At 45.9% G+C, this 23,050-nt stretch overlaps 1 protein-coding gene across 1 annotated transcript in view; it reads left to right on the top strand.

Annotated features, from left to right (window-relative positions):
* LOC132377685 (thioredoxin reductase 1, cytoplasmic-like) overlaps positions 1-9,311 on the top strand; it is a 66,566-nt gene extending 57,255 nt beyond the window's left edge. Inside the window, exon 16 of the mRNA XM_059943912.1 lies at positions 914-9,311. Coding sequence (XP_059799895.1) covers positions 914-979 — 66 coding nt within the window. The 3' untranslated portion in view covers positions 980-9,311. The remainder of the gene's footprint in view (positions 1-913) is intronic.
* The last annotated feature ends 13,739 nt before the right edge of the window (positions 9,312-23,050 follow it).

Below are 23,050 nucleotides of genomic sequence, written 5' to 3'. Positions count from 1 at the left end.
TGAGGCACGGTGCACTTAACAGATCTTTCTTGAGAAGAGCAGGCTCTGTCAGTAACCTGACTTTGTGTGTCTTTTTTATAGGGCAGGGCATTTCTACAACCCACACCTCCAATCTCATCTCATTGATTGGAACACCTGACTCCAAATAGCTTTTGTAGAATGCGTTACCCCAGAGATTCACATACATTTTCCAAAAAATATATTGGATCATTTTTCTTAATAAGTAAATGAACAAGTATATATTTTTTTGCATTATTTAATTGGGTTCTCTTTATCTAGTTTTAGGATGCATGAAGATCTGATCACTTTAGGTCACATTTATGCAGAAAGAGAAAAAAAATTCAACAGGGTTCACAAACCTAGCATCACTGTACATGGTGAAACTGGAAAGAATGCATAAAAGATTTTAGAATATTGCCAGGACTGAAGGCTTGAGTTATAAGGAGAGATTAGACGGGCTAAATCTTGTATTACTTGTGTAGAAGTGTTCAAAATTGAGAGCTGTAGATGAGATGGATGGCAAGTCTTTTCTCCAGGGTAGGTGAGTCCAAAACCGGGGCAATAGGTTTAAGGCAAGGGTTCCCAACCTGGAGTTCACGGACCCCTCTGTTAATGGTAAAGCTCCATGGCATAAAAGGTTGGGGGCATCAGGTTTAAGGTGAGAGGGATGAAACATTTAAAGGGGATGAGGGGCAACTTGCGCAGAGTATATAGAATGAGCTGCCAGAGGAAGTGATTGAGGCATGTATAATAGTGTCATTTAAGGAGCACTTTGGATAGGTATATGGGTTGAATGCAGGAGATTGGGACTACTTGGATAGACTGGTTGGGCTGAATTGCCTTGTCTGTGCTGTTTAAAAAAAAAATTGTTCAGACTCTTTACAGATTTCTATGATTTACCTTTTGTTTGTAGGTGTTCACAACAATGGAAATAACGAAACGATCCGGGGTGGACATTACCAAGAAAGGAGGATGCTGAGGTTAAGCCCTGCTGTTGTAATGCTGTTGCCTTGTGTGCATTGTTACTGCTGTAAGGCTTGGTCAACTTGCATCTTGCCTCCTACTCAGGTAAAACTAACACCAAGAATAACCAGTGACAAAGCACTGTGAAACGGCTTTCCTTGCTGCAGTGCCTTGCCTTGAGTTCTGCCACAGCAGAGGATCACGGATGTACATGGGGCATACGACACAACAGCGGGGTAAACCTCGGTGTGAACTTTATCACCAGATCTGCTTGGAAGGGCACTGACTTGGAAGGGCCTGTGCCTCCTTGAAGTTTTGGCCTGGAATCTGGTACAAGGTGGGCCAAGATGGATGACTAACAAGCAGGGTCTGGAACTTCTACGTCCACTCGGCTGATTGCGCTTCCTTCTCTAGTGAGACTTCAGTCTTGTGTAACAGCCTAGTCTCCTGAGATATTACTCTGTTTTTTAAGTGTTGGGCTGCTGATGGGAATGTTTTTGTTTCATTATAGTGTAGCTAATTAGCATCATTGGATTATTGTAAGTTTTTTTTTTAATCAAGAATTTGTAAAAGAATATCCATGTTTGATTATTAGATGCTCTACAATATTGATCTTTTATCATAAAGTATACTGATTATGGTTTGGGAAGCATATGTTTGATTATTTTGTAATATGAGGAACTGCCCTGTTTATAATGGTCTCTACTTTTTAATCTTAAAGTCCAATAGGAGTAAGCAATCTCTGACCAATCTTGCAATTGTTCTTGTATGTCAGAATGTGTGAATCTAGAAAATTCTTTCTACAGAAATTTTATTTAAAATCTGATTCTGCAGTAGAATTGTAAGCTTCCATAAAAGTTCATTGACTTTTTTTTTTGCCTTGTTCTCTTTGTTATTTGAGGAAGTGGTCACGGTCTGTTTAATTCTGTTTGTAGCTCTTGCTGGTGACTTGTAGACCATTTGTTTTAGAACCAGGCAGTTTCTGCTCCTTAGTGTGACATGTTGAAATCGCCTATGTATTCAGATGCTTTCGTTTCCTTGTCTTTCTGCTCATTTTTAATTGGGAACATTTGCAAACCAAGGTCAGATTAAATGCATGCACTGTCACATTTTTTTTTGTGGTAGTGTATATTTTTGGGTAAGCACACAAGTGCTTGGATATTTAATTGGAATGATAGCTGACTTGCATTTATTTATCACTGGTGCCTGTCTGATCAGAACTTTTTGTCAAGATTTTGTGTATTCCACCTCAAGCAGCACTAACTGAAATTTTCTATTGTGAACAAAGTTTGTTATCCAAAATACATTTAATAAAATCTATACCAAATTTAATAGTGTGTAAGGAATGCCTTTCTGATGAGGCAACTAGACTGTACTAGGCTTAAAAATTAATCTTTCTCTCAGTGGCACAGTTCAACTGAAAGCAGCTGTTAATACCGACCATACTTGGAAAACTTGTTCTTTTCATGAGTATAAGTTTGTAACTTTTTTCCAATATAGTGGGTTCCTGTTAATTAGATAATCGATCTATTAAGCCAGCCACTTACTTTTTGGACAACTCTTAAAGAACGAAAACTAATCGATAAAATAGCTGGGATTCCCTTTGTTTATTTGGGACACTGCTGCTATATTGGGGCAGGAGACTGGTTTTTTTTTTAGTTTCTAACTAGCGTCAATTGTGTGCACCTCTGTGGCCATTAGACATTTGACAATGCTTAGAGTAAACAGTTTTTAAAAAGTGTTAGGTGTGTGTATTTGTGTTGGAAAAAGCAGTGATCTGTGTCACTGATAGTTGGTGAGAAATGAGCAGCAAGACAATTCAGAACTGTTTTGCTCACTGCAGTTTCAAGCACTGAGGCTTGAAGATGCCAGAAACAACTGGAAGAGAAAATGAAACTTTCACTACTTCAAGTTGGGAACTATGAAGAATTAGAAGGTATCAACAATGATCTTGAATGACACAATGAAAGGGAAGATTTGAAGGATGCAGTCGTCAAAAGCATTGTATGAAGGTAGTCTATTATCTGCACTTGGTGACTGCACAGATTTTGTTCATTTACAGTCAAAAGAATAGCAGTGTACCTGAATTCCTCCCAATAATTATTAGGAATTAATACAGTTTTATAGTATTGTAGAGGTATTGGTAATGTTCTGATTTGTTCTGTATTTCATTTCAAAACATTACCTTTTTTGTATTTACTTTAATTATTTCCATGAAACTTCAGCTAATTAGGGTAGTCACTTAACTGGGCCAAAGTATACTGGTCCAAAATCCACTATTTTTCATTTTTAAATTATAAAATGTCAGTGCTTACAAATATAGTCATTTGCAAATTTCCTATCAGCTATTTGGATCATTTTGCCAAAGCTAGACTCCAAAGTTTTATAAAAATGAGATTCTACAGATGCTGGAAATCCAGAGTGCGCACACAAAATGCTGGAAGAATTTAGCAGGTCAGGCAGTAAAAGGAATAAAGAGTCCGTGTTTCGGGCCAGGATCCTTCATCACCCTCAATCTATGACTTCTAGTTCTAGTCTCAACCAGCCTCTGGAAAAAGCCTGCTTGCCTTTACCTTGTATATACCCACCATAATTTTGTATGTCTTTATATCTATCACTTTCTTTCCTGCCTACTTACTTTAACCTTTCACCATACTTGTCAGATATCTATCTACCTCTCCAGAAGAAGTGCCTCGGCCCAAACCATTGACTATCTATTCATTTCCATGGATGCTTCCTGACCTGAGTTCCTCCAGCATTTTGTGTGTGTGTGTGTGTGTGTATGTGTGTGTGTGTGTCTTTCTCTCTCTCTCTCTCTCTCTCTCTCTCTTTGGATTTCCAGCAGCTGCAGACGTTCTCCTATATATCTACCTCTATCTTGATAATATTCAGAGACCCTTCCTCGAGCTGTAGAAACAATTACAAGAAAAATTGAGACCCTTTAAGTAAACATTTTCTCATGCCTTTAGTAACCTGACCCTTTTTTTTTTAAAAAAAAAGTGAATTTGAGTTTGGAATTCTTCCACAAGCTGAAGCATCTTTGGTACAATCACCATGCAAAATCTCTTGAGGATTTTGAACATTCCAAATAATTCCTCTCACTCACTTAAGAAGTCTAGTATCCAACCTCTCCTTTTCTAGACTGGATGGTAGCTGCTTCCAATGTATTGACATCCTACATTGAAAAAGGAGTCCACTGTTTGAGCTGTGGTATCAACAATGCCATATGTAAATGAAGCATGTCCTCCTACCTTTGTATTCAATTCACCTCTGCTTCCTGTGGATGGCCCATTTCTGTTCTAAGTGTTTGCAGGTGACCACCCTTGTGGGCTGTATTTCAGATGATGGAGCCTCAGTACAGGAAGAAGGTGGAGATGGTGACTTGACAACAACCTTTCCTTCTGACTCAGAAGAGCAAAAGATCTGGTTATTGTCTTCAGAAAGGGAGGTGGTGCACTTGCTCCTATCTCCATTAATGATTCTGAGGTTGAGAGCATCACGTTCCTAGGAGCCAACATCATCAACAGCCTGTCCTGGTCCAAGTACATTGATACCACAACCAATAAAGCTCACCAGTTAATTGGGTGGCTAAAGAAACTTGGCTTGTCCTAATATCCAGATACATGGCATGGCATGGCAACCCTAAAACCATGAGAAACAGAGTTGTGGACACAGCTCAAAACATCATGGAAATCACACTTCTCACTGTAAAGCAGCCAGCATAATCAAAGTCTCCAGCCACCTGGACATTCTCATCCCTCACCTACCCCATTAGGACACAAATGACTGAATGCTCAAGGACAGATTTTATCCTGTTCTTATAAGACTATTGAAGATCCTTTGTTATGAAAAGTCTACATCATGATCTTGCATCTTATGATCTGCCTGTACTGCACTTTCTCTGTTACATGTTATTCTGCCTTCTTTTACTGTTTTTCCTTGTACTTAACGTACTGTGTAATGAATTGATCTGTATGAATGGCATGGAAGTCCTTTTTGCTGTACTCCAGTACATTTATTGCAATAATAAACCAATTTACCAATAAAGAAGAAACATAGTTTTACTCACCCTTGATTCAGCATCCCTCTACCTGTGCAAATACTTCTGTGTTTGTCAAAAGCGAAAGAATTCTTTAGACTTTAGACATACTGAAGAAAAACAATATCCCATCTACACTAAATTTACTAGCACTTGGTTTCAGGCTAGGCAATTCAACTGTTCAAAGTTCAAAGTAAATTTTGTTATCAAAGTACATGTCAGCATATATTGCCCTGAGATTCCTTTTCCTGTGGGCATACTCAGCAAATCTATAGGATGGTAATTATAACAGTTTCAATGAAAGATCAACCAAGGTGCACAAGACGACAAACTGCAAATGAGAAAAATATTGAGCAATAAATAATGAGAACATGAGATGAAGTGTCCTTAAAGTAAGATCATTGGTTGTAGGAACAGTTCGATGATGGAGCAAATGAGTGTAGTTATTCCCTCCAATTCAAGAGCCTGATGGCTGAGGGAGTAGTAACTGTTGAGTCCTGAGGCTCTTTTACCTTCTACCTGATGGCAGCAATGAGAAGAGATGATGGCCTGGGTGGTGTGTATCTCTGATGATGGATGCTAATTTCCTACAACAGTGTTGCAAGTGTGTGTGCTCAATTGTCGGGAGGGCTTTACCTGTGATGTAGCGGGCCAAATCCACTACTGTTTGTTTGTAGGATTTTCCATTCAAAGGCATTGGTGTTTCCACACCAGGCGGTGATGCAGCCAGTCAATGTATTCTCCACTACACATTTCTAAAAGTTACATTTAAGGTTGCAACAGTTTACTGAAAATTGTCTCTCCTACAATTAGTAGCCATTTTATAAGGTACCTCCTAGACCTAATAAAGTGGCTACTGAGTATGTTTGTCATCTGCTACTATAGCCCATTCACTTCAAGGTCTGATATGTGTTCAGGGATGCACGCTACTGTTGTAATGTGGTCATTTGATTTATTGTTACCTTCCTGTCAGTTTGAACGAGGCTGTCATTCTCCTCTGACCTCTTATTAATAGAGTATTCACCCATGGACCTGCTGCTCACTGGATGTTTTTTGTTTTTCCACACCGTTATATGGCCCAATCCATCACTGGTAAAGTTCTCACAAATCTATATGAAATGCTGTCGCAGGAAAGCAGGATCCATCATCAGGGACCCCCACCACTCGGGATGTAAGACACAGGAGCAGAATTAGGCCATTCAACCCATTGAATCTGCTCCACCATTCCATCATGGCTGATCCTGGATCCCACTGGACCCCATACACCTGCTGTCTTGCCATATCCTTTGATGCCCTGACCAAACAGGAAATGATAACTGTGGTAGAGCATTGGACGGATTCACGACTCTCTGGCTAAAAAAAAAATCCTCCTTCCTTCTGTTCTAAAAAGTTGCCCCTTGATTGAGGCTGTGCCCTCTAATTCTGGATGCCCCCACCATAGGAAACATTCTCTGCACATCCACCCTATCTAGTCCTTTCAACATTCAGTAAATTTCAATGAGATCCCCCACCGCATTCTATATTCCAATGAGTTAAGTCCCAAAACTGCCAAACGCTCCTCATTTGTTAACCACTTCATTCCTGGAGTCATCCTCGTAAACCTCCTCGAGAATCTCTCCAACGCCAACACTTCCTTTCTGAGATATGGGGCCCAAAACTGTTGACAATATTCAAAGTGTAGTGTGGCTAATGTCTTAAAAAGCCTCAGCATTATCTTGTTGCTTTTATAGTCTGTTCCCCTTGAAATAAATACCAACATTGCATTTGCTTTCTTTACCACAGACTTAACCTTCTGGGAGTTTTGCATTCCTAAATCCCTCTGCACCTCTGTTTGAAATTTTTCCCTATTTTAGTCCACACTAATGTTCCTTTTACCAAAATGCATTTTTGCACATTTCCCAACACTTGCATCTGCCACTTTTTTGCCCATTCTTACAATTTGTCTAAGTCCTTCTGCAATCACATTGCTTCCTCAGCACTACCTACCTCTCCACCTATCATCCACAAACTTTGCCACAAACCAATCAATTTCATACTCCAAATCATTGACAAGCAATGTGAAAAGGAGTAGTCCCATTACTGACCCCTGAGGAACACCACTAGTCACTGGCAGCCAACCAGAAAGGTCCCCTCTATTCTCATTCACTGCTTCCTGCCTGTCAGCCATTCCTCATTCTATGCCTTTATCTTTCCTGTAATGCCATAGGATTTTATCTTGTTAAGCTGCCTCATGTGGCACCCTATCAAATGCCTTCTGGAAATCCAACTAAATGACATCCACTGCCTCTCCTTTGACTACTGTATGTGTTACTTCTTCAAAGAACTCTTGTCAGGCAAGATTTCCCTTTACAGAAACCATGCTGACTTTGACTTATTTTATCATTAGTCTCCAAAACCTTATCCTTAATAATAGACTCCAACACTTTCCCAACCATTGAGGTTAGACTAACTGGCCTATAATTTTTTTTTGTCTTCCTCCCTTCTTAAAGAGTGGAGTGACATTTGCAATCTTCCAGTCCTTCAGGAATATGCCAGAATTAAGTGATTCTTGAAAGAGCATGACCAATGCATCTGTTAGCTCTTCAGCAACCACTCTCAGGACTCTGGGATGTAGTCCATCTGGTCCAGGTGACTTATCCACATTAAGCCTTTGAGTTTGCCTAGCACTTCTTCCTTTGTAATAGCAATGGCACTCACTCACGGACTTCTGGCACACTACTAGTGTCTTCCACAGTGAAGACTGATGCAAAATACCCATTCAGTTCATCTGCCATTTTTTATCCCCCATTACTACCTCACCGGCATCATTTTCCAGTAGTCTAATATCAGCTCTCATCTCTCTTATACTCTTTAAATAACTGAAAAAACTTCTGGTAATATGCTTTATATTATTGGCTAGTTTGCCCTCATATTTCATTTTTTTTCCTTTCTTATAGCTTTTTTAGTTGCCTTTTGTTGGATTTTAAAAGCTTCCCAATCATCCAACTTTCCAGTCACTTTTGTTATCTTAAATGCCCTTTCCTTGTCTTTTATGCAGTTCTTAACTTCCCTTGTCTTATCCCTGCCATTTGATAACAACTTCTTCTGTGGGACATATCTATCCTGGACCTTGTGAGCTATTCCCGGAAACTTCAGCCAACTCTGCTCTGCCTTCATCCCTACCAGTATCCCCCCTCCAACCCACCTGGGAAAGCTCCCTCGCATGTCTCTAATTCCCTTTGTTCCATTGTGATACTGATACATGAGACTTGTGCTTCTCCCTCTCAAACTGTAGTATGAATTCAATCATATTATGATCACTGTCTCCCAGGGGTTCCATCTCTCCAAAGAGTAAAGCCCTAGCTCCCTTAATCTCTGATTATAATGCACACTCTGTAAACCAGGCAGCGTCCTGGTAAATCTCCTCTGTACCCTTTCCAATGCTTCCACATCCTTCCTATAGTGAGGCGACCAGAACTGGACACAGTACTCCCAAGTGTGGCCTAACCAAAGTTTTATAGAGCTGCATCATTACCCCATGACTCTTAAACTCTATCCCTCAACTTATGAAAGCTAACACTCCATAAGCTTTCTTAACTACCCTATCTACCTGTGAGGCAACTTTCAGAGATCTGTGGACATGTACCCCCCCCCCCCACCCACCCAGATCCCTCTGCTGCTCCACACTTCCAAGTATCCTTTCAAGGACTCTTCATCTCATGTTCTTGATATATATCTTGCTTTATTATTATCATCATTATTTCATTTTCTAATTGCACAGTTTGTCTTCTGCAGTCTGTTTAAATAGACATACTTCATTGATCCCGAGGGAAATTGGGTTTCGTTACAGCCTAGATGGGTGGTCTTTCATTCACTTGTTCTTCTACAGATTTATTGAGTATGCCCACAAGAAAATGAATCTCAGGGTTGTGTTAGGTGACATATATGTACTTTAATAATACACTTACTTTGAACTTTGTAAACTCTAGAAGACTGTTGTGCATGAAAATACCAGGAGATCAGCAGTTTCTGAGATGCTCAAACCATTAACAATTACTCCATGGTCAAAGCTACTTGATATGCTGCCACATGACTAGCTGATTAGATGTTCACATTATTGAGCAGGTGTATCTACTCATGGGGCCACTGGGTACACATTCTTAAATTTGTTTTTTTTTTGTGGCAGAGGTACAGTGCATTACAGAATGCATGGCAATACTTGCAAGCTGTCACTGAACGTAGATTGTGTTTGTTAACGCAAACAACACATTTCCCTGTACCTTTAAATGTACATTTAGATAAATGTAAATAAACTTTCCCCTCTAACTTTAGAAGCACACCTTTGTCTGACATTTCTACCTTTGGGTAAAGACTCTGATTGTGTACCATATATATATCTCATAATTAAAACAAAACCTCAGGTCTCCCTCAGCCTTCAACATTCCAGAGAAAATAATCCAAGTTTGTTCAGTCTTTACTTATGGGTCATGCCCCCAATCTAGGCAGCATCCTGGTGAACCTCTTCGGCACCCTCTTCACATCCCTTTCTATAATGAGATGACCAGAACTGCGCACAATTGAGCCATTTGATAAAATTCAAAACCCCCCCACAGGTGCTGGAAATTTGAGATCAAAACTGAAGCCATAGTAATGACTGAGAAAGTCAGGCAGCATCTGTGGAAAGAGAAAGCAATGGCATTTAATACTGAAGAATTAGCCATTCCATGTTGCAGGAGGCTATTAACACAGGCTAATGAGGAGCAAAACAAGGTGAATAATTAGTACTGAGTAACATACATAAAATGCTGGAGGAACTCAGCAGGTCAGGTAGCATTCGTGGAAATGAATAAACAGTCAACGTTTCAGGCCAAGACCCTTCATCAGGACTGGAATGAAAGGGGAAAGATGCCAGAATAAAAAGGTGTAGGGAGGAGAAGGAGGATAACTAGGTGATAGGTGAAACCAGATAGGTAGGGAAGGGGGATGAAGTAAGAAGCTGGGAGGGGATGGTTGGAAAAAGCAAGGGGCCAGAGAAGAAGGAATCTGAAAGTAGGGGAGAGTAGACCATGGGAGAGAAGGAAGGTGGAGGGACACCAGTGGTAGGTGATGGCCAGGTAAGGGGAAAAGGTACAAGTCCAAAGTGGGAAATTGAAGAAGAGTGAAAGGGGAGGGGAAGAATTACTGGAAGGAGAAATCAATGTTCATCCTATCAAGTTGGAGGCTACCCAGATGGAATATGAGGTGTTGCTCCTCCATCCTGAGAGTGGCCTCATTGTGGCAGAAAAGGAGGCCATCATCCGACATGTCAGAATGGGAATGGGCATAGGAATGATTAATATTGGCTGATAGAATTTAGGACATTGATCCCTACAGCTCACAATATCCATGTCAGCATGATGCCAAATTAAAACTATCTGGTGGCACATGTCCTGTACTTCTCCATTTCCTGCCAGTTTATGTGTGACAGAATGCCTCTTAAAAACCATGCAGTGTCTGCTTCCATCATCTCCACCAGTGGTGGGCACCCACCACTCTAACTCTCCACCCTCATGCCTTAAAGCCAAGCCCTACAGTATTTGGCATTTACACCTCAGGAAAAGGACTATCTACCATATTGGTGCTTCTCATAATTTTATAAATCTCTATCAGTTCTTCTTTCAGCCTCCAACACTCCCGAGAAAACAATCTTAAGTTTGCTTAACCTCTCCTTATAGCCAATATTCTCTATTCCAGGCAACATCTTGGTGACATTTACATCGGTGAGAGCTGATGTAGATTTGGGGACAGAATAGGCAGGATTTTCCAGTAGTCACCCATTCCAATTCAACTTCCCATTCTTAATGGTTGGTTCACAGCCCACTCCACTGCCATGATAAGGTCACACACAGGTTGAAGGAGCTATACCTCGTATTCCATCGGAATAGCCTCTAACCTGATGGCATATTCAAGTCTGCTGGTGATACCACTGTCAAAGGCCAAAGCAAAGGTGGTGATGAATCAGAGAGAGATCGAGAATCTGGCTGAGTGGTGTCATAACAACCTCTCATTCAATGTCAGCAAGACCAAGGATCTGATTATTGACTTCAGGAGAAAGAAACCAGAAGTCCATGAGTCAGTCCTCACTGGAGGATCACAGATGGAGAGGGTCAGCAACTTTAAATTCCTCAGTGTTATCATTCAGAGGACCTGTCCTTGTCATTGGGGGGGGGGGGGGATTGGGAGCGGACCCAAATGCAAGACACAGACACTGAAGTACTAGGAACAGGACTAGGCATGAGAAAGAAGCAAGGGTAGTGGGGAAGAAAGGACGTTGGACATGGCACAGGCCTCAGACGACACAAGGATTCCGGGCCTGGGCTAGGACTTGACGAGGATAGCAAAACCAGGACATGGAACTGGGAACTAGGAACTTGGAACCTGGGCAAGGACTCTGAGCCAGAGACTGGACAAGGACCCAGAACCTGGGTCTTGACTCAGGCTTGGGACCCCAGAACTAGGCGAGGACATGACGAGGCTTGGGTCTGGACTCCGAGCCAGAGACTGGGTCTTGACTCAGGCTTGGGACCCCAGAACTAGGTGAGGACAAGAGTGGCTACAGGAGGAGAGGAGGCAACAGGCCTGGACCTGATAATACGTGATAGAGCTGAGTAATTATTGCTTGCTTATTATTTTTTTCTTTTATATTGGCACAGTTTGTTGCCTTTTGCACCACCTGGTCGGGCGCCCTGTTGGGTACGGTCACTCATTGATTCTGTTCTAGGTATTGGACTTACTGAGTTTGCCTGCAATAAAATGAATCTCAGGGTTGTGCACGGTGACGTACCCGTACTTTGATAGTAAATTTACTTTGAACTTTTAAAACAGTTGACGTTTCAGTCCGAAACGTGGATTGTTTATTCATTTCCATGGACAATGCCTGACCCGCTGAGTCCCTCCAGCATTCTGTGTGCCTTACGGAGGAAAGCGACTCTCCTCCGACCGGTGGTACATAATCCTCGTGCACAATGGGGGTGGGGGAGGTGGTGTTCGATCCCTTTGAGGCGACTGGTATATTTTGGTTCGAACGGTTCTCTAACGCCTCTGTTCGCAGGCAGTAGCCGAGTGACCGACCTCCTTTCGCAACAGAGAGAGAGAGAGAGCGGCTGGACCCGGAGCTCAAAAGCCAGTAGACGTCGATCTGTACTCTAACGTGGAGGTGAGCCCCCTTGGCCCAGGATGACAAGGGGTAGGATTTATCCCGGGGCTTCCAGTGGGAGGCGACAATGTCAACACCGACTTCAAACTCCACCCTGGTCCCAAATGAAATTCTAATGGTTTTGACCCCCAAATTCCTGATCGCGGACCCCCAAAGTGGCAAACTTGATCCCAGCAGTGAATTTCAGGCCTAATCCGTCATCCTGCCTCGCAAACGGGTCCATGACATAAAATGGTTTGGAGCCCCCCCCCCCCCCCCCATCGCCATCAAATTTCTGAACGGACAGTAAATCCATGTAGACTACTTCACAACTGTGTCTCTCTTTGTACAACTTATTTAATAATATGAGTATCTTATTTATAGAATTAACTTAGTTTTATTATATATTTCACGGCATATATCAGTGATACTAAAACTGATTCTGAACCTCATAGTGACTGTAACTCTGATATCCTGACTTTTAATGGCTCACTCTAGCCACTGTGTGAATGTTTAATGTACCTCCAACACACATAAAGTACCCGGGATCTCAGTGGATCAGGCAGCATCTGTGGAGGGAAGCGGACCGGACCGGACAGTCGACATTTCAATTTTCCTTCAAAGATGCTGCCTGGCCTGCTGAGTTTCCCCAGAACTTAGTGTGTCTTGCACCAGATTTCCATTCCTCAGTATTCCTCAGCGTGTGCTGGTCAACCTTCACCAATGTTTATCAAAGCACCACAGAAAGCACCCTATCCACATACAACACACACACAAAATGCTGGAGGAACACAGCAGGTCAGGCAGCATCTATGGAGATGAAAGAGTTGGTGTTTCTGGCCGAGACCCTTCTTCAGGCTTGGAGAGGAAGGAGGAGGGTGCCAGAGTGAAAAGGTGGAGGGAGGGGAAGGACGAGTAGCCAGGAAATAATAGCAGAATCACGGATGGATCACGGCTTGGTCTGGCTGTGACCACAGCAAACCGCAGAAAGTCAAGGACAGCTCAGCACATCACAGGAACTGGCCTCCCCTCCATGGTCTCTGTCTGTTCGTCTTTCTGCCTCAGCAAAGCAGCCCGCAGAATCAAAGACCCCTCACCCTGGACATTCTCTGCTCTCCTCCTCCCCATCGGGCAGAAGATACAAAATCCTGAAAGCACGTCCCACCAGGCTCACGGACAGTTTCTGTGCTGCTGTTGTGACTATTGAATGAACCTCTTGATTGCCTGTTGACCTCACAATCTACCTTGTTATGATCTTGCACTTTATTGTTTACCTGCTCTGCACTTTTAGAGTTATAGAAACTACCCCTCAGAAACAGTTCCTTTGGCCCATCTAATCCATGCTGAACCATTTATACTGCTTACTCCCATTGACAGGCATGGGGACCACAGCCCTCCATACCCCTACAATCCATGCAACTATCCAAACTTCACTTAATATTAGAATTGAGGTCACATGCACCGCTTGCACTGTCACACTCTCACCACCCTCTGATTGAAGAAGATTCCCTTAAACTTCTCACCTTTCTCCTTTAACCCATGATCTCTGGTTGTAGTCCCACCCAATCTCAATAGAAAAAGCTTGAGCCTCAGCTGAGGCAGCGTGTTTGTGTCCTTGAGCAAGGCACTTAACAACACATTGCTCTGCGACATCACCGGTGCCAAGCTGCATGGGTCCTAGTGCCCCTCCCTTGGACAACATTGGTGGCATGGAGAGGGGAAGGTCTGCAGCTTGGGCAACTGCCAGTCTCCTATACAACCCTGGCCAGGCCTGCGCCCTGGAAACTCCAGGTGCAGATCCATGGTCTCTCGAGACTGATGGATGCCACCACCATTTACCCTCATAATTTTATATACCTCTATCAAATCTCCCCTCAATCTGCTACATTCCAAGGAATAAAGTCCTGACCTATTCAGTCTTTCCTTATGACTCAGGTCCTTCAGACCCGGTAGTATCCTTGTAAGTCTTCTCTGTACTTTCAACCTTATTTCTTCAACATAACATCCTATCTCCGGTACTGAACACTTTGAATACTTTTCTGGTAGCTTTTACACTTTATTCTGAATTGTTATTGTTTTACAGAACAAGCATGTGGTTCAGGAAGGTTTAGACAAGATTTCCTAATCTGGAGTCCACAGACCTCTCGGTTAATAGTAGGGGTCCATGGTATAAAAAAAGTTGGGAAGCCCTGGATTGGAGGGATTTGGGCCGAATATAGGCAAGTGGGACTGGATTAGGTGTGAACCTTGGTTGTATGGAACTGATGGACTGAATAGTCTGTTTCTTGCAGTATGATTCTCTGATTGCACACTCTAAAAATGGTAAACACTGGGGATGCTCAGTCTGTTGAGTAGAAACTATGGGAGGGCAGGGATGGTGCTTACAGTTTTCTTCGTGATGTTTTGCCACCTCTACACCTCCCCCCCCACCCCCCACACACACGCAGAGGCTGTCTGACCTGCTGGACATTGTCTGCAATTCATAAACACAAAAGATTCTGTAGATGCTGGAAATCCAGAGCACCATACACAAAATGCTGGAGGAACTCAGCAAGTCTGGCAGTATTTATGGAGCAGAATAAATAGTCGACGTCACTCATGAACACTACCTTACTACTTTTTTATTTCTAGTTTTGCTTTACTTATTTAACTACTTAATATACATTTGTGTACTTACTGTAATTCACATTTTATGTATTATTATGTATTGCACTATACTGTTGCTGCAAAGACAACAGATTTCATGACATATGCCAGTGATATTAAACCTGATTCCGATTCTGACGTTTCAGATTATTTGGGACTGGAAAGGAGGGGGAAGGCGCTGGAATAAATGGTGGAGGAAGGGAAGGAGGATAGCCAGAAGGTGATAGATGAGGTCAGGTAGGTGGGAAAGGGGTGGAGAAGCAGGATTCTGATTGGAGGGGAACCAGGGGGAGGTGATAGGCAGGTGAGAAGAGGCAAAGGGCCAGAGTGGGGATAATAGAAGAGGGAAGGAGTAGGGATTGTTCTTTTACAGGAAGGGAAAGTCAATATTCGTGTCATCAGCTTGGAGGCTACTCAGATGGCATATAAGGTGTTGTTCCTCCACCCTGAGGGTGGCCTCAGCTTGGGACAAGAGGAGACCATGGACTGACATGTCGGGATGGGAATGGGAATGGGAATTAAAATGTTTGGCCACTGGGAAGTTCGACTTTTGAAGGAGGGAGCAGAGGTGCTCGGCAAAGCAGTACCCCCATTTACAATGGGTCCCATCAATGTAGAGAAGATCTCACTGGGAGCACTGGACACAATAGGTGACCCCAGCTGATTCACGGCTGAAATGATGTCTCATCTGGAGCCAACACTTAGGGGACCTGAACGGAGGTGAGTGGGCAGGTGTAGCACTTCGGCCACTTGCAGGAATAAGTGCCTGGAGTGAGATTAGTTAGGAGGAACAAATGGACAAGGGAATCAGGAGTGATCCCTGCAGGAAGTGGTTTGGAGGTAAAGATATGTTTGGAGTAAATATGTTTATATTTTTGTCTCAGATTTCCAACATCTGCGTTTTTCTTTCTCACTTTCAGTCCAACATAAATTCTGAAGTAACTCAGTTTTTATCCTTGCTTATCTGCTGGCTTTCCTACTCTTCTGATTTATTTTTGAACCCCAAAATTCGTTGTGTGTTCGGGCTCAGCGACCCAGCAGTGTTCCAGCTCTCCTCTGGGTCCCATTCATTATACCGTACCTCCCCAGACAGCAAAGCTGCACCATCAGGCCCGTGGCGCCCTCTGCTGGTCATTTATCATTGTCACATGCACGGAGATCGAATGAAAAGCTGGTCTTGCACACTGTTCATTCAGATCAAATCGTTACACAGAGCATTGAGGCAAAACAAAATACGACAATAACAGAATGCAGAATAAAGTGTATTAGCTATAGAGAAAGTGCCGTGTAGGCAGACAATGCACAAGGTCACAATGAGGTAGAATGTGAGGTCGAGTTCATCTTATCACACTGGGGAACTATAAAATACTTACAGCAGTGGGGTGGAGGCTGCCCTTGAGCCTGGTGGGACACGCTTTCAGGCTTTTGTGTACCTGATGGAGGGGGGTGGGGGGAGGTAAGCAAGAACATCCAGGGTGATGATGCTGGCTGCTTTACTGAGCCAGCGAGAAGCGTAGTCGGGGTTCATGGAGGACCGTGATCTGCCGAGCTGCCTCCACAACCCTCTGCAGTTTCTTGTGGTCTCGGGCTGAGCAGCGATGCATCTGCAGAGGAAGCTTTCCATAGTGAGGGTAGAAGGTGACATGTCAAATTTCCTTAGCCTCTCAAGCCTTTCTTAGCTTAACCTGTGATGTTCATTCCCACCCAGTTAGAGTCATAGCGTCATACTATGCAGAAACAGGCCCTTTGGCCCCTCTGGACCATGTTGACCAAGCTGCCCCATCTAACTCACTATCATTTGGCCCAGAACCTTCCAAACCCTGCCAATCCATGTATCTACCCAACTGTCTTCTAATTGAAATTATTATATCCGCCTCAGGCATTTCTTCTGGCAGCTCATTCCACAACTGACCCACGCTGTTGCCTCTCAGGTTGCGATTGAATCTCTCCCCTCTCACCTTAATCCTGTTTCCTGGGACACGCTGAGTCGCACCCACAGCTCTTTGCAGTTCTGTGCGGTCACGGGCAGAGCCGATGTGCAAAGAGCAAATCTGCGGATGACACAGAGGTTGGGGGTGCAGTGGACAGCAAGAAAAGCTGTCATGGCTTCCAGTGGAAAGAATGGGCTGAGAGGTGGCAGATGGAATTTAATGCAGACAAGTGTGAGGTGTTCCACTCCCCTCAGGGAGGGGGGCTATGCAGCATCCACACCAGGACCACCAGACTCTAAAACAGTTATTTACCCCAAGCAGTGAGGCTGACCAACACCTCCACCCGCTAACCTACCCCTCCACACCCCCAACCACCACTACTTCATCATTTCCTGTCAGTCCCTTTATCCACAGACACTCCTGTGCCTAGCGTCACTTTATGGACTGACAATGTTTATAAGCTATCTTATGTATTTATATTTATTGTTTTAATTATTATTGTGTTCTTTATCTTATTGTGTTTATGCTTATGCTTTGAATCTAGAGCAACAATTATTTCAGTCTCATTTACACACGTGTATGGGAAATGACACGAAACAATCTTCAATGTTGAGTCTTGATGCATGTGTGTACACAGTAAGGATCAGAATTAGATTATCACTGACATATGTCATGAAATGTATTGTTTTGTGTCAATAGTACGGTGCAGCACTTAAAAATACTACTATAAGTGTAACACTTACCCACAGGCTGGTATATGTCTGGGGAAAAGGAGATCCAGCCCCTCACCACCCCCACCTCCCGTACACACAGGTGCTGTGAGAATCAAGTTTATGCCGCGCACACACACCGTATCAAACTCACACCAGATACCGTTACGAAATACACTTTTAAAGATATTACTAAAACTAAAAGAGTACTATGCAATACAGTATATATGAAGGAAAGGAAAATAAAGCGAAAGGCGCCAACTTATCAAAGTTCAGTCAGTTTATTGCACATCGTTGGAGATCAACCATCGGACCATTCGACCCCTCGTCTCTTGCCTCCGACCTCCACGTCCTCCCACCTGGGACCACCCCCGGCGGTCAACCAAGCAGTGCAGCGCACATCCACCTTCCTCGGCGTCTTCCTCCCGACTCTCCCGAAAACCCGCGAAACCACCCCCCCCCCCCAAGCTCCCAGCCTCACAAGACAAAATAACATTCTCCATTGGTTAACAAATGAATACAATCCCCATATCAGCAAGTCTAAAGCTAAACAACTGCGAGAGAAACACTTACCATACAAAGAAGCCATTTTGATTAACATACACAGTACATTGTACAGAAGTTACACAAAGGAATATGCAGCTATATATATAATTATTAGTGCAAAAACGAAGCAAGATGCTGAGGAAGTCGCCATGGGTTGGTTCACTGTCTGTTCAGCAATCTGATGGCCAAAGGGAAAAAGCTGTTCCTAAACCATTGAGTGTGGGGCTTCGGGTCTGGTACCTTCTCCCAGGTAGTAGCAATGAGTAGGGGCCAAGTCCTGGGTGATGAGGGTCCTTAACGGTGGATACTGCCTTCTTGAGGCATCAACTTTTCAAGATGCCCTCAATGCCAAGGGAGTGTGCCAAGCCTGTGGTAGAGCTGGCTGAGTTTACAATACTCCGCAGCTTTTACCGATCCTGCGCAGTGGCCCCTCCGTATGAGATGCTGAATAAGTCAGTCAGAACCCTCTTTGCGGGACATCTGTAGAAATTTGCTAGAGATCTAGGTGACATAGCAAATCTCCAAAAACACCAAGTGAAATGTAACTGCTGTTGTGCCTTGTTAATTGCGTCAAAATGATGGGCCCAGATCCTCAGAGCTGTTGATACCCAGGACCCCAGAGGGGACAGACATTACAGGCTGGCAATTCTGGGAAAGGAAAAGGAGTCTGGAAAACTGGATACAGTGGACAGAGAGCTTCACTCTGTGTCTGACCCCAGGAGTGTGTGATGGGACGGTGTGGAGGGAGCTTCACTCTGTGTCTGACCCCAGGAGTGTGTGATGGGACGGTGTGGAGGGAGATTCACTCTGTGTCTGACCCCAGGAGTGTGTGATGGGACGGTGTGGAGGGAGCTTCACTCTGTGTCTGACCCTGGGAGTGTGTGATGGGACAGTGTGGAGGGAGCTTCACTCTGTGTCTGACCCCAGGAGTGTGTGATGGGACGGTGTGGAGGGAGATTCACTCTGTGTCTGACCCCGGGAGTGTGTGATGGGACGGTGTGGAGGGAGATTCACTCTGTGTCTGACCCCGGGAGTGTGTGATGGGACAGTGTGGAGGGAGCTTCACTCTGTGTCTGACCCCAGGAGTGTGTGATGGACGGTGTGGAGGGAGATTCACTCTGTGTCTGACCCTGGGAGTGTGTGATGGGACGGTGTGGAGGGAGATTCACTCTGTGTCTGACCCCAGGAGTGTGTGATGGGACAGTGTGGAGGGAGATTCACTCTGTGTCTGACCCCAGGAGTGTGTGATGGACGGTGTGGAGGGAGATTCACTCTGTGTCTGACCCTGGGAGTGTGTGATGGGACGGTGTGGAGGGAGATTCACTCTGTGTCTGACCCCAGGAGTGTGTGATGGGACAGTGTGGAGGGAGATTCACTCTGTGTCTGACCCCGGGAGTGTGTGATGGGATGGTGTGGAGGGAGATTCACTCTGTGTCTGACCCCAGGAGTGTGTGATGGGACAGTGTGGAGGGAGCTTCACTCTGTGTCTGACCCCAGGAGTGTGTGATGGGACGGTGTGGAGGGAGATTCACTCAGTGTCTGACCCCGGGAGTGTGTGATGGGACGGTGTGGAGGGAGATTCACTCTGTGTCTGACCCCGGGAGTGTGTGATGGGACAGTGTGGAGGGAGCTTCACTCTGTGTCTGACCCCAGGAGTGTGTGATGGACGGTGTGGAGGGAGATTCACTCTGTGTCTGACCCTGGGAGTGTGTGATGGGACGGTGTGGAGGGAGATTCACTCTGTGTCTGACCCCAGGAGTGTGTGATGGGACAGTGTGGAGGGAGCTTCACTCTGTGTCTGACCCCGGGAGTGTGTGATGGGATGGTGTGGAGGGAGATTCACTCTGTGTCTGACCCCGGGAGTGTGTGATGGGACAGTGAGGAGGGAGATTCACTCTGTGTCTGACCCCGGGAGTGTGTGATGGGATGGTGTGGAGGGAGATTCACTCTGTGTCTGACCCCGGGAGTGTGTGATGGGACGGTGTGGAGGGAGATTCACTCTATGTCTGACCCCGGGAGTGTGTGATGGGACAGTGTGGAGGGAGCTTCACTCTGTGTCTGACCCCGGGAGTGTGTGATGGGATGGTGTGGTGGGAGCTTCACTCTGTGTCTGACCCCAGGAGTGTGTGATGGACGGTGTGGAGGGAGATTCACTCTGTGTCTGACCCCAGGAGTGTGTGATGGGACAGTGTGGAGGGAGCTTCACTCTGTGTCTGACCCCGGGAGTGTGTGATGGGATGGTGTGGAGGGAGTTTCACTCTGTGTCTGACCCCGGGAGTGTGTGATGGGACGGTGTGTAGGGAGATTCACTCTGTGTCTGACCCCGGGAGTGTGTGATGGGACAGTGTGGAGGGAGCTTCACTCTGTGTCTGACCCCGGGAGTGTGTGATGGGATGGTGTGGTGGGAGCTTCACTCTGTGTCTGACCCCAGGAGTGTGTGATGGACGGTGTGGAGGGAGATTCACTCTGTGTCTGACCCTGGGAGTGTGTGATGGGCCGGTGTGGAGGGAGATTCACTCTGTGTCTGACCCCAGGAGTGTGTGATGGGACAGTGTGGAGGGAGCTTCACTCTGTGTCTGACCCCGGGAGTGTGTGATGGGATGGTGTGGAGGGAGTTTCACTCTGTGTCTGAGCCCGGGAGTGTGTGATGGGACAGTGTGGAGGGACATTCACTCTGTCTCTGACCCTGGGAGTGTGTGATGGGATGGTGTGGAGGGTGCTTCACTCTGTGTCTGACCCTGGGAGTGTGTGATGGGACAGTGTGGAGGGAGTTTCACTCTGTGTCTGACCCCGGGAGTGTGTGATGGGACAGTGTGGAGGGAGTTTCACTCTGTGTCTGACCCCTGGAGTGTGTGATGGGACGGTGTGGAGGGAGATTCACTCTGTGTCTGACCCCGGGAGTGTGTGATGGGACGGTGTGGAGGGAGATTCACTCTGTGTCTGACCCCGGGAGTGTGTGATGGGACAGTGTGGAGGGAGCTTCACTCTGTGTCTGACCCCGGGAGTGTGTGATGGAATGGTGTGGTGGGAGCTTCACTCTGTGTCTGACCCCAGGAGTGTGTGATGGACGGTGTGGAGGGAGATTCACTCTGTGTCTGACCCTGGGAGTGTGTGATGGGACGGTGTGGAGGGAGATTCACTCTGTGTCTGACCCCGGGAGTGTGTGATGGGATGGTGTGGAGGGAGTTTCACTCTGTCTCTGACCCTGGGAGTGTGTGATGGGATGGTGTGGAGGGTGCTTCACTCTGTGTCTGACCCTGGGAGTGTGTGATGGGACAGTGTGGAGGGAGTTTCACTCTGTGTCTGACCCCGGGAGTGTGTGATGGGACAGTGTGGAGGGAGTTTCACTCTGTGTCTGACCCCAGGAGTGTGTGATGGGACAGTGTGGAGGGAGTTTCACTCTGTGTCTGACCCCGGGAGTGTGTGATGGGACAGTGTGGAGGGACATTCACTCTGTGTCTGACCCCGGGAGTGTGTGATGTGACGGTGTGGAGGGAGATTCACTCTGTGTCTGACACTGGGAGTGAGTGATGGGACAGTGTGGAGGGAGATTCTCTCTGTGTCTGACCCCGGGAGTGTGTGATGGGACGGTGTGGAGGGAGTTACACTCTGTGTCTGACCCCGGGAGTGTGTGATGGGATGGTGTGGTGGGAGCTTCACTCTGTGTCTGACCCCAGGAGTGTGTGATGGACGGTGTGGAGGGAGATTCACTCTGTGTCTGACCCCAGGAGTGTGTGATGGGACAGTGTGGAGGGAGCTTCACTCTGTGTCTGACCCCGGGAGTGTGTGATGGGATGGTGTGGAGGGAGTTTCACTCTGTGTCTGACCCCGGGAGTGTGTGATGGGACGGTGTGGAGGGAGATTCACTCTGTGTCTGACCCCAGGAGTGTGTGATGGGACGGTGTGGAGGGAGATTCACTCTGTGTCTGACCCCGGGAGTGTGTGATGGGACGGTGTGGAGGGAGATTCACTCTGTGTCTGACCCTGGGAGTGTGTGATGGGATGGTGTGGAGGGAGTTACACTCTGTGTCTGACACTGGGAGTGTGTGATGGGATGGTGTGGAGGGAGTTACACTCTGTGTCTGACACTGGGAGTGTGTGATGGGACGATGTGGAGGGAGTTACACTTTGTGTCTGACCCCAGGATTGTGTGATACGCTGTGGAGGAATTTCTGAAAATTGTTGTGTGTGCATTTTGATATTTAATGCAAAGATGGTTGTTTTCTGAGCAGCTTGACTTCCTTTCTATTCCCTTCACGCAGGATGCTGAACGTTGGCAAGGTGGTTGCTGGATCCGACATGGAGACTGTGCAACCTGAGCCTGGAGCATGGGACTCTGGTGAGCAGATATGGAGCTCCCCATCGTCACTCTCAGATGCTGTGGGTAGCACCCATGTGCTGAATTTTAAACCAGCTTTGGTGTCCAGTTTTGCCTTTCTGAGGAACCGGATGGAAGCCCTGGGAGGTGAGATTCAGTCGAGATTCTCCAATCAAATTTCAGTTCAGAGCAGATGCCACATGAATGGAGGCAGCATTGAGCTTATCAGGACCTGCTTGTGCACATAACCCTGTCATCCTGTTTGTGATGGGACAGTAGGACAGAGCTTCACTCTATCTGACCCTGGGAGTGTGTGATGGGACGGCGTGATGGGAGATTCACTCTGTGTCTGGCCCCGGGAGTGTGTGATGGGACGGTGTGATGGGAGATTCACTCTGTGTCTGGCCCCGGGAGAGTGTGATGGGACAGTATGGAGGGAGTGTGTGATGGGACGGTGTGGAGGGAGATTCACTCTGTGTCTGACCCTGGGAGTGTGTGATGGGACGGTGTGGAGGGAGTTTCACTCTGTGTCTGACCCCGGGAGTGTGTGATGGGACTGTGTGGAGCGAGATTCACTCTGTGTCTGACCCTGGGAGTGTGATGGGACGGTGTGGAGGGAGTTTCACTCTGTGTCTGACCCCGGGAGTGTGTGATGGGACGGTGTGGAGGGAGCTTCACTCTATCTGACCCTGGGAGTGTGTGATGGGACGGTGTGGAGGGAGCTTCACTCTATCTGACCCCGGG

The sequence above is a fragment of the Hypanus sabinus genome, chromosome 19, assembly GCF_030144855.1.
Source record: "Hypanus sabinus isolate sHypSab1 chromosome 19, sHypSab1.hap1, whole genome shotgun sequence".
In the NCBI taxonomy this organism is placed as follows: Eukaryota; Metazoa; Chordata; class Chondrichthyes; order Myliobatiformes; family Dasyatidae; genus Hypanus; species Hypanus sabinus.
Note: the sequence above shows the minus strand (reverse complement) of the source record. Positions and strands in the feature narration are given on the sequence as shown.